This window comes from Manihot esculenta, chromosome 15, assembly GCF_001659605.2.
Source record: "Manihot esculenta cultivar AM560-2 chromosome 15, M.esculenta_v8, whole genome shotgun sequence".
NCBI classification, from domain to species: Eukaryota; Viridiplantae; Streptophyta; class Magnoliopsida; order Malpighiales; family Euphorbiaceae; genus Manihot; species Manihot esculenta.
The window spans coordinates 58,025-70,063 of record NC_035175.2 but is presented as its reverse complement, the minus strand read 5'-3'; the positions used below and the strand labels follow the sequence as shown (position 1 = coordinate 70,063).

Sequence of the window (12,039 nt, the reverse complement as noted above, 5' to 3'; positions counted from 1 at the left end):
TCGAATATCATCCTCCTCCAAAATCGAATTCCACACTTCCTTCAACTGCTTAAGTAAACCTAAAGTTTGCTACTCGTTTTGTATCTGCTTTTTAATTGTTTCTTTCTGAACCCAGCGCAATTTGTTCTGAGTTTTGCTCCACCATTGAACGTTTTGCACCACTTGATCATGCCATTCCAGACAAGGCAATTGAGCACAATCAGACCAGGACTGAGCTATAACATCCTTCAAAGACAAATCGGCCAGTCAAGAGTTGTCAAACCGAAAACGTCTATCAGCCACCTTCTTTTCACTCCTCGATATTTCGACTAAAATGGGATTATGATCTGATGTAGGAGACATAAGTACAGTACATACCACATCCTGAAAACGGTTAGACTAAGAAATTGTTGAGCAAGCACGATCAAGCTTCTCCCTCATACAATGATCAGTGCCCTCCCTATAGTTATAAGTAAAGGAGGAGCCTAACTGTACCAAATCCATAAGACCAGCATCACTTAACGCCTCACAAAAACCCGAAACAAGATAATTTGGGCGAGCAGGGCCACCCAATTTCTCTCTATAAGAAGAAATGTCATTAAAATCCCCACGGCATAACCAGGAAAGCTAGCTATGAGTAGCAAGGGCTCTAAGTAAGTTCCAAGAGGAACGACTCCTTGTAACCTCAGAAAAACAATAAAAACCAATGAACCTCCAACTATCAATCTCAACCCCAACTATAGACTCGACAAAATTTGAAGAAAAACTCGTAACCTGTAAACAAATATTTTCAGACCACATAAGAGATAAGCCACCCCCAATACCAATACTATCCACATAAAAATAGTTATCAAAGTGTAACCATCTCTTAATAGCTTCCATACAAACACAATGCACTTTTGTTTCCATAATAAAAAGTATATTAGGCCTATAGCTTAAAGAGAAATCCCTGAGCGCTCGTACTGTGCAAGGGTTGCCAGCCCCTCGACAGTTCTAACTTAAAATCCTCATGGTTGTCGGTCACCTTGTTTAAAGGGGTTGACCACTGGTCTAGAATTCATCGCCGACACTGAATCCTTGGTTTGAGAAACACTGTTGGCATAAGACGGTTTGATACGTGGCCTATTCTTTTGTTCACTTATTTGCTGATTCTAGAAATATGATCTGATTTGATTAGGATCCTTAATTATCTTTCTAATTATTATTTGATTATTTTCTTCCTATTTAGTTATAATTCTTTGGGTATAAATAGTCATATAAACCAATTATAAAGATTAAGAGTGAAATACAAGAATACTCTAAAATTTTCCAAAATTCTTCATAGTATTAGAGTTTTTTTCCTGATTTTAGGGTTTAAATTTAATTTTTCCTTTTTAGGGTTTCAAAACCCTAGATCTACCTTTTTGGTACTAACCCATCTAGGAACCTTCTCACCACTCACCGCTAGCACCAAGAGAATCGTCGGATCGTTGCCGGCCTGACTACCTAGCCCCAACGCTGAAAAAATCCACGTTTGAGGTTCACACGCTCTCCTTTCCCGGCATGTGAGACATCGTTTGACACTGCTTCACTGCTTTGATCACTCTGGCGATGATTCTGACCGTCTTTCTTGGCCTTTCCATGCCACTACCCGGTCTTTTGGTGATTCGGTTGGGCTCTCTTATGTGTACAACTTTGGTACCTCATATTCTTTCACGGTTCATTTGTCTTTATCATGACAGAAGGTAAAAGGGTCTCGATTCCTAATTTTGATAATCATTCCTTACAATGAGTCCTGTAAAACTTGATGGAACTAATTATCTTGCTAGGTCAAGGTCTTGTTTATTTTTATTAAGGTTAGAGGACTACAGGGCTATGTCACTGGTAATAAGAAGTAACCAGATGACAGTGATCCAAATTTTCCTCAATGGGACTCAGATAATTGTCTTATTATGACATGGTTACTTAACTCTATGTAACCTCATATTTCTAAATCCTATTTGTTAATTGATACTGTAGCAAAAATATGGAAGGTTTTGTCCTTAACTTATTCTAAGATTGGAAACGATGCCCAAATTTATGATATTCGAAATAAGATCCTTGGTACTAAGGAGAAATGACTATCTTCTAATTTTATTTTGAGTTATATGGCTTATGGCAGGAACTTGATTACTATCAGGACTTCCAGGCAGACTGCACTATAGATGTAGTCAAATTTCGAAGAATGATTGAAAAGGAGCGGGTTTATGATTTTCTTGCAGGATTGAATAACGAATATGATTCAATTTGGGTCCAAGTGTTGGGAAAAAAAATATTTTTCTTCTCTAAAAGATGCTCACACTCATGTTCAATAAGAGGAAAGTTGTTGACATGCTATGCTCTATACTGCACCAATTGAAAAGGCTGGACTGACTACTAGTTTGAGCACACCTAACCTCCTAATTTTGAGAAAGATCACCTGCATTGTGACTATTATGGAAAACCGAGGCATACCAAGGAGACTTGTTGGAAGTTACATGGTTGTTCCATTAGAGGCCGTGGGGGAAATGAGCTACCTCCAGAACTCAAGCTAATTTAGCAGAAATTGTGGAAGAGCCCTTTAAGGAGACAACAACGGCTGAGTTCTTTTCCCCTAATGAAATTCAGAAGAGTCTCAAGCGCCTCTTGTCTCATATTGATACCTCTTTATCCTTTGATGCCACATTTAACTTTGTAAAGTCAGGTAATGCTTCCTCTCTTGATACTGTTCTATGAATTATTAATTCTAGTGTGAATAGACACATGACAGGCTCTTCTAAAAACTTTCTCAATTATTTTTCTTCTTTAACCAAAGATAGTGTTAGAATTGCTGATGGCTCTTTTACTCTCATATCCGGAACATGTTCTGTTATTTATGCATCCAATATTAAATTATCATATGTCCTTCATGTTCCCCATTTTACTGTCAACCTTTTATCTGTCAATGCTATCACCAATGCTTTTAACTGTAAAATTGAATTCTTTTCTGATAATTGTGTTATTCAGGATCTTCTCACAGGGAAGAGGATTGACAATAGTAGACTACATGATGACTTATATATGTTGGAAGGTGATCCAGATTTTCCAATATCTTAAGCCTGTTTTGGAGAAATAAGGATGTCAATCAGGAAATAATATAGTGGCACAGGCGTTTAGGGCATCCATTTTTTTTTGTCTTAGAAAAAATTTATCCTAGTTTTTTTACTAGAACTCAGTTTGGTTCTTTATTTTGTGATGGTTGTGAGTATGCTAAATACACTAGAAACTCCTATCCTTTGAGTCATAATAAAAGGCAAATTCCTTTTGTGACTATTTATTCTGATGTTTGGGGTCCTATTCAAACTGTCTCTTTATCTGGTAATCGATGGTTTGTCACCTTTATTGATTGTTGTACTCGAATGATTTGGGTCTATTTGATTAAGGATAAAAGTGATATCTTTTCTTATTTTCAATCATTTCATAAGATGATTTGTACTCAATTTGATACTAAGGTGAAAATTTTGAGAATTGATAATGGAAAAGAATACATGGATAGTAGTTTTTCTACTTATTTGGAGAATAATGGGATAGTACACTAGATCAGTAATCCTTATACTAGTGTTCAAAATGGCATTGCTGAAAGGAAAAAAGAGCATCTATTAGAGGTAGCTCGATCTCTTATGTTCACTATGAACCTACTCAAAGCATATTGGGGAGATGCAGTCCTTATATCTGCTTATCTTATCAATAGAATGCCCCTCAAGGCCTTTGACTTTATGAGTTTTTTGGAGGTTCTACAAGGGAAGAATTCATACATTGTTCTACTAAAAGTATTTGGGTGTGTTTGCTTTGTCCATACTAGGACGGTCGGAAAGTTACACCCCAAGACCCTTAAATGTGTATTTATGGGGTATTTTCTGACACAGAAGGGATATAGGTGTTATCACCCTCTATCTAGGAAATACTTTATCAATATAGATGTTACCTTCCGAGAAACTGAACCCTACTTTAGTACCACCCACTCACTTCTTCAAGGGGAGAATAATGAATAAGAAGAGGTGATCTTAAATTTTATGATTCTGAATGATATGGTTCAGCTAGAGAGTTTAAGTTCTAGTAGATAGGGGGAGATATCCAATCAGGGGAAGAGAATTGGATGTTTGGACAAGTCAAATTTGAGGAGGTATTCGAGGAGAGACAAAGCAAAAGAAACCATTATGCAGTCTACTCAAAGTCAAGAATCTTCTTCTGGTGAGTTACCCATAACTCTTGAATGCTCCAATGACTGAGATAAACCTATTGCACAAAGAAAATGGGTCAGATCTTGTACTAAACACTCTATTTCTAACTTTGTTTCTTATGAATCCTTGTCTCCCTCCTATAGAGCTTTTGCCTTTTCTATTTTCTTTGTATCTATTCCACAGGATTGGAAGGAAGCTCTTGCAGATCCTAAATAGAAGGGAGCAATGATTGAAGAGATGAAAGCATTGGCAAAAAATGAGATATGGGAGCTTGTCACTATCCCACCTAGGAAGAAACTTATTGGCTGTAAGTGGGTGTTCACAGTGAAATACATTGACCCAGACCTATAGAGTGAATTATCAAGAGACATTTGCTCCAGTTGCAAAAATGAACTCAATTAGAGTCTTATTATCTTGTGCAGCCAACTTAGACCAGGATTTACAACAGTTTGATGTGAAAAATATTTTCCTCCATGGAGATTTAGAGGAAGAAGTATTCATGGAGATCCCTACTAAGTTCGCTGATGAGAAGACAGAATGAAAGGTGTGCAGGTTAAAAAATGCTTTGTATGGGCTTAAACAATCTTCCAGAGCTTGGTTTGACAGGTTTAGCAGAGCCATGATGTCATTTGATTACCAACAGAGCAATGCTGATCACACTCTGTTTATTAAACATATAAGGGTAAGATTACCCTTTTTATTGTACATGTTGATGATATAGTGGTGTTAGGTGATGACAAAGAGAAAATGAATCAACTAAAAAGGTTGTTGGCTCAAGAATTTAAAATTAAAGATCTAGAAAAACTGTAATATTTTATAGGTATTGACGTGGCTAGATCATAAAAAGGAATTTTCATCTCCCAAAGAAAGTATATTCTGGATCTTTTGAAAGAAGCCGGTATGTTGGGGTGTAAACTAGCAGAATCTCCCATTGAAAGTAATCACAAGATGCAAGCAGGAACTGTTAAGTCCATGGATATTGGAAGATACTAGAGAGATTGGTAGGGAGGTTGATTTATCTCTCACACACTCGATTGGATATAGTCTATACTGTTAGCTTTGTCAGCCAATTCATGCATTACCTTCGCGAGACTCATTTGCAGGCTGTACTTTGCATCTTGAGATACCTAAAGTCTGCGTTAGGAAAAGAGCTTCTTTACTCCAAACATGGTCACCTCCTATTTAAAGCTTTCACAAATGCAAATTGGGTAGAATCTCTCAATGACAGGAGATCCACCTCTGGCTATTACATCGTTGTGGGAGGGAACCTTATCACCTGGAGGATCAAAAAACAAAGTGTTATTTCTCGGTCAAGTGTTAAAGTAGAATACAGAGTAATAGCCTAAGATGTGTATAAACTTTTATGGTTGCAGAAGTTATTGGAGGAGCTGAGATTGTCCAAGAGAGATAAGATAACTTTGTATTGTGACAACAAAACTACCATCAATATAGCACAAAATCTAGTCCAACATGACCAAATGAAGCACATTGAGATTGATCGATACTTCATTAAAGAAAAATTAACAGATGGTGTCTTGAGCTTAGTTCATGTGACTTCTACTGGGCAACTTGCGGATGTGTTTACTAAAGGATTCAACAATAAGATTTATCATAATCTGATTTGCAAGTTGAGAATGTGCGACATCTTTACGCTAATTTGAAAGGGAGTGTTGACTTATTTGCTGATTATAGGGATATGATTTGATTAAAATATTTAATTATCTCTGTAATTATTATTTAATTATTTACTTTTTATTTAATTATAATTTTTTATATATAAATAATCATGTAAACCAATTATAAAAATTAAGAGTGAAATACAAAAATATTCTAAATTTTTTTAAAATTCTTCATCTTTTTATCACCAGGTTTTTTCAAAGCGGCATCCTCATTAGCAGGCCCATCATTATCATCATGGCCCATACTCTCATATTCGTTTCCATACTCCCGACCTCAGATAGTCTCCCTTCAGCATGTGAATTTGTTCCCAAAAAGGAAGTCAAAAAAATTTGGGAAGGTGGTTGACTTGCTTGATTACTCCCCATAACTCCCACATCAGATATAGCCTGTGAGTATGGCGATTCCTTTCTGAGCTAAGAACTCAATGAAAGTTGATGTCGCCGAACCACCACATGAAGATTAGCGCCCCACAAAGGCTTCAATTCACACTTGCTCTTATGAAGCAACAGATCACAAAATGAGTCGGTGTGTCCAAGCTTCTCACGAAAATAACAAAAAACATGTATTCTTTCATAAGAGAAATGAGTATAAAAGAAGCTTCCATCAAGATCAGCCAACTTCTTCCTTCTCCTCAACGGGTTCCTAATACCCATTTTGACCCTAATTCTCATCACCAGTTCATCATCATCAATAAAAGAAGTGAAAGTCGAATTATATTCAACAAAAGAACCCACAAAATTGCCAAGAGAAACTGTTATACTTTCTGATATATACCCAGGCTTGAGATCATGAACCAGCACCCACACATCTACAAAAACTAAAGGAATTTGCAAAGGATCTTCAGCTGGTTCGATTGTTTGGCTAACCAGCAAATGTTTGTTGAAAAGCCATGGCTAGCCAGTGATGACACAATCTAGGTCCATAGTATTAAAGAAACAAAACAGAAACCTTTTCTCTCCCAATTCTATAATTTGAACACTCCGGAGGATGCCAATTATCTGCAAACACTTCCTCATCGTGTTGAAGTTGATTCGATTATATGTTCAAAACATACCCACCAGGCAAAACTCATAAGTAGAGGTTGGAGTCGACACAGAAGGCGGGATAATTAGCTCCTAATCCTCTTCATCTGATAAAGATAATTGATTCAAATTTATTTTCATGATGAAAAATCATAAACTAGTTCTGATAAAAAACGAAGACTAGTTCTGATAAAAATCGAAAAGGCATTGAGCATGTGAAGAAAATAATTTAAAAGTAAAATATATTCTAATTAAATGTGTCGAGTGAAATATTTAACAAAAGAATAATATATGTAAAAATTATTCTTTCAACAAGCTCAAGCTAAATTTATTAATGCATCCTTGTGTTCATATTCTAAATTTGGAAGGATAGTGATCGAGAGAATAAGAGGGGCCATAGCTTACGGGGCATTTTGGTTATTTGCGTTCCACACATGAATGGACATGATTGATTTGATACGTACATGATGCTCTAAGTTTCATGTGTAGCCTTTTTATTTTATGGATCATTCGCGGCGCAATACAAACTAGCTGAACGGAGGCATAAACATTTTTTTATCGAATTTTTGGTAAAAAACAAATCATGAATTACATAATATTAATTTAAAAAAATAAAAAAATTATTAGGTAACATCTCCTACTCGACTAATTAAATATCCGAGCATTTGGTGTTACAAAAAATGTCTAAAGAGAATATGTTTTATAGCCTTGTTTGTCTGAGAGTAAGGGAACTAAGCAAGTAAAATTTTTCAAGGAAGTGTGGAAGTAAAATACGTCAGCTTGCTAGAAAATTGATTTATATACTAAACATGTTCATATCATACTTCCCGGTAATTGAATTGTTTAGAAATCTATTCTCTAAGAAATATATTAAAATAGAATATTTTGAACCAAACAATATAAAATTTATTAGAAATAGCAGCATTACAAACCTTCCAAACATTCCAACAAAGAAACCAGCCACCTCTAATTCCCTTCGATCGCCAGATTGTAAGCCTCCAAACATTGAATACCACCAAGCAGCAAAAGACCGAAACTCGTCTCCTCGATGCGCAGAATCTTAAAATTTTAAAAAATTCTTAATAAAAAACTTTTAGATGATAAGCTCAAATAACAATGGAAAAACAGACTCATATAGTCGTATTGTATTTAGAGAACAGCAGAAGTCACATGAAACAGGAGTAAAGTGAATGAGTGTATCTATCAAGAGTCAATAAAGTCAATGTACCTATCAATGTGTCGATCAGCACACCAAACCACAAGAATTCATCATTCAAGAGCAAATAATCTAGATAATTTAAATCTGATCTAATAGGGAAATTGTCACAATCGCACATACAAGCCAATCTACTAGAAAAAGGAGAGTAGCAAAAGATTACATTTTGCTTTGGCATACAGTCCCATCGACATGTCGGTTCAGGGAATAAACAAAGTCATGGTTAATTAGGATACATATAACATCTCTGAACTAACAATAAGTATTTCAACAAAGGATGTCCAATTATTCACAGATAAAAAAGTTGCACTGCAAGATGTTGGCTGAAAGTGAATCTTGGTACAAGAGTAAGTAACTTGGAAGTCAGAGTTTTAAACCATGAAACAACCTCCTTGGCCGTTGTACTACAAGGGGTCCGGACACCAATGCCAAAAGCACCATGCTGGTGTATGCACCTTATTGGGAATGGCTGACCATCCTAATATGTCTCACTCAACTGCCACATTGTGCTTTTGGTCTGGCCTCAAAGATTCATCCTAAAGGGGAAAAAAGCAACAAGAAGTATAACCATTAAGAAAAAAAAAACCTCTCTGCTTGGAACGCTGATAAATTTTCAGCTAGAGTGGATGTTAATATATTATTGACAGATTGCTAATTGCATATTTTTCAGGCAAGCGAACCTCGAGGTTTTAGGGACTGGACAAAGTGAAACAAAAAAGGAAGTTGACTTCACCAACCTTAGTGCAAACGTAAATGTAATGGACATCAGGGTTCTTTCCAAGTGTTGCTTCCACTGAATTTCCATAGTCATCAAGTGGAACAGGATTTGTCAACTCCCACATTGGATGTTCAGAGGCTCCTTCAGACAATAGCTTTTCTGCACATCACAAACAGCAAGATTAAGAGCATTGAAGAAGAAAAGCAAACAAAATCCAACAATTATAAAGGAAGCATCTAGCAGCCCATATGATGATGAATGCATGTTGGACAATCATATGAAGTAAAATTTGCTTGACAAATATCTCCATTCCCATTTCAATTTTATGAAGGGATGTCCATTTTGTATGTCAAGGTTAAGTGTTTCAAATGAGCATGATACTTTAGCTACAATGCACATAGCACTCCAAAATAAAACATAGCAATTGCATTTCTTCCTATATTATAGTAAAATTTAAGATTCCATTTCCCCCTTATTTAGGTATTAAATTTGGCGTAAAACAAAGGAAACAAATTGTATGTATGAGCAAAAATTCTTATCATCGAGGAAAAGGAGTAGATAGAACCTATCACATGAAGTTTTATCCTCCACAAGCAAGATTCTCTTAACAAGTGTAAACGATAAACTGGAGCTCCATACGTAACCTGCTCATTTGCAAGGCTTGTCAATGCATGCAAGTAAAGGCAAATACAAATCATGCTTTAATTACTAGAGCAACTCAAGAAAGCAATTTTCTTTACCAGGATATATACTCCTTTATTTATGAGGACCCTATAGTTTGTCATCAACTGCTTCAATATATGGTGAACAGATCAAGAAAAAAAAAAGCAAAAATAAAATTAAGAAAAATTTTGAGTGGTGTTATTCATAGTGTATCATTTTACCTCCAAACTTCATCAAGCATCTTGGCAGCATTTTGTCTTGAATTATTTCCGCACTAGAGAGAAAAATATGTTGCTAATAAGTATCATCCATAGTACAATAGGAATAACACCCGAAGCAATTCAGTATTTGAGAAGAAAAAAGAAAGCATGCAGCACTCACCAAGATAGAGTCTAGAGTTCCTGAAAAAGCCATGTCAAACGAACATAAGAATCAACTTTAAAAGATCATTTCAGTGATATTTTACATAGGATGGAAAAGAAAATGCCCTTAAAAGGATACCTTTATCAATAACAGCACCAAAGGAACCTGTTTGAAAAGCACTCATATCGCGGACATCCATTTGAATATCTGCACAAGGGTTGCACGAGGAAAGAACAACAAAATGAAAAGCCTTTGCACAGAAAAACAAACAAATAAATAAAAACTCACACGACTAAGGGGAAGTAGATACATTTCAGTTGAGGACGATTAAAATACTTCTTCCGCATAGCCTCGATAACTACAGAGGATATATCAACGTTTACCACATCCTCATATCCATCATCCACCATTCCTTCGCTAAATGCTGGAATCACGTTTTGAAAATTTCTAAAGAAATGAATTATATATAAAACAAAAAAGCGATAACTGATCTCATCCATCAAGGTATACAAAATCAGAACCAAAGGGCATCACTCTAGGAGTACGGCAAAGAAAACTGGACGCACTTAAATGTAGAAAATAAATTAAGTAGAATAAAAATAAAATTTTGAGGAATTGAAAGGAAAGGGGGGAAGCTAAGAGATGAGGCCATGATTCGAAGGTGCCATCCCCGACAGAGGCGAAAAGGTAATGAAGAGCACCTGAGTTGCCACATCCAACGACTAGGATTCGTGGATGGTTGTGGCGAGGGGTGTAGAGATTGACGAGCGGAGCTAAGGAAGCATACTTCTGGTACCAATCGAAGGGCCCTGATTCATTCGCATATCTGTTGTCCCAGTACCATGGCTCGCCGTATGCCTGCGTTGATGTTCCCATTGTCATCTCTCTCTCTCTCCCCCCTCCCCCCCCTCAGACTGTTCGGCGCTCCTTCGGTCTTGTCAGAAATGGACTAAGAGGGACAGACGGTCACTTTACCATTCCCGTCGGTCGAATAGAGTTGCAAGGAATGAGTGCGATTGTATAAAACAAACGACGCCGTGTTAACTTCCCCTGGGCCAGCGTCCAGGTGCTACAGCAAGTGCGGTTTTTTTTTTTTCCTCTTTTTTTCAAAGAAGTGCGTTACTGAATATCTTAGATAGTTAGCCAAACGAATTATTCAACTGGGACATAAGCAAAGCGAGAATAGGAGAGAGAAGCGAGAGAAGAAAGAAGAGACGAGGTGTCCGGCGAGGGAGGTTATCTTCTTCAGCCGTATTAATTCCTTTAGGTGCCTTTTGTAGGTCTTTTGTTTTTTTTGGGCAGTTTTTTTTTTGAATTTATTTTTTTTTATTTTTAAAATTTATTTATTCATTTGTTTTGCTTTTTCTTTTTTTTTATTTGAGCTATGGCTCTGGACGATGATATGGCTCAGTTGTCTTCGTCGAGAATGTCGGTTCGGCGACAATCAGTGTAGGAGTATTGATTTGCTCTTTTTGATTTGCTCCTTTAGATGACTCCATAGCTAAATTAAACTAAAAATACCATGAATTAATCCTTTTTGATTTGCTCCTTCGCGGTGACTCATATACACAATCAACTTTTGCTTAGCAGTTTAAGAGCTTTGTTTCTTTATTTATTATTATTTTCTATTTTATTGGTGATAAGTCTCTTAGTTGATTGTGTATTCGGGACCTAGTAATTTCTGTGCTGTGGTTGTACTTGGTGCTTGTTGGCTTGTTGTTTTTGTCGTGGTTGTTCAACGGTTTGCATGGGCGGTAAGTGTTGGATGGTTGCGGTGGATGCTCCTGCATCGATTTCATTCCTGGATTAGAATGTTGGTTGGTCTTCTGGGTTGGGTTTTGTATTTTTTACTAATGCGAATAAAATTGCATTTCAGCCGGGCTCAATCAGGCTAAGATCAAATCATACAAAAAAAAATAAAATTTATTTATTAAATGTGTTTAAATGACTATTGAGCCTTTTTTATTAAGGGTTTATATGTCAATTTTTAATTTACTAATATAGTTTTACTGGAATTAGGATTTTAAACTTAAGTGATTATTTTTAAAAAATTTAAAAAATTAAATGATTATTTTAAACTGGTAAAAAATCCAAATGGACCATTTTTTTTACAATTGTTTAAATGATTTTTTAAATATTTATTGAGGACGTAAAAGATCCATTTACATAAATAAATTACTA

At 36.0% G+C, this 12,039-nt stretch overlaps 2 protein-coding genes across 5 annotated transcripts in view; one reads left to right on the top strand and one right to left on the bottom strand.

Moving 5' to 3' along the window:
* The window catches only part of LOC110601358 (importin beta-like SAD2), a 30,991-nt gene extending 22,169 nt beyond the window's left edge, over nucleotides 1-8,822 (top strand). For 3 of the 4 annotated variants that reach the window (XM_021738461.2, XM_021738462.2, XM_021738460.2), the window contains exon 21: nucleotides 6,065-6,258. In XM_021738461.2, coding sequence (XP_021594153.1) covers nucleotides 6,065-6,243 — 179 coding nt within the window. In that variant the 3' untranslated portion in view covers nucleotides 6,244-6,258. Of the gene's footprint in view, nucleotides 1-6,064; nucleotides 6,259-8,784 lie in introns of those variants that run through there. The other variant, XM_021738469.2, reaches the window with a different exon arrangement.
* On the bottom strand, nucleotides 8,171-11,120 carry LOC110601359 (EEF1A lysine methyltransferase 4). The gene is made up of 9 exons (XM_021738470.2): nucleotides 10,560-11,120; nucleotides 10,169-10,282; nucleotides 9,997-10,065; nucleotides 9,877-9,896; nucleotides 9,717-9,769; nucleotides 9,573-9,603; nucleotides 9,398-9,476; nucleotides 8,852-8,991; nucleotides 8,171-8,650 (listed from the first exon to the last, which is right to left on the bottom strand). The coding sequence occupies exons 1-9, from the start codon at nucleotides 10,738-10,740 to the stop codon at nucleotides 8,603-8,605; spliced, it is 735 nt and encodes a 244-aa protein (XP_021594162.1). The 5' UTR covers nucleotides 10,741-11,120; the 3' UTR covers nucleotides 8,171-8,602.
* Between the last annotated feature and the right edge of the window lie 919 nt (nucleotides 11,121-12,039).

Bases quoted from the DNA above. Each gene is read 5' to 3' on its own strand.
- LOC110601359 (XM_021738470.2), bottom strand. From the start codon at position 10,740: ATGACAATGGGAACATCAACGCAGGCATACGGCGAGCCATGGTACTGG. The intron at 10,283-10,559 runs GTGCTCTTCATT...ACGTGATTCCAG, and splicing joins CGTTGGATGTGGCAACTCAG to CATTTAGCGAAGGAATGGTG. The intron at 10,066-10,168 runs GTATCTACTTCC...ACCCTTGTGCAG, and splicing joins TAATCGTCCTCAACTGAAAT to ATATTCAAATGGATGTCCGC.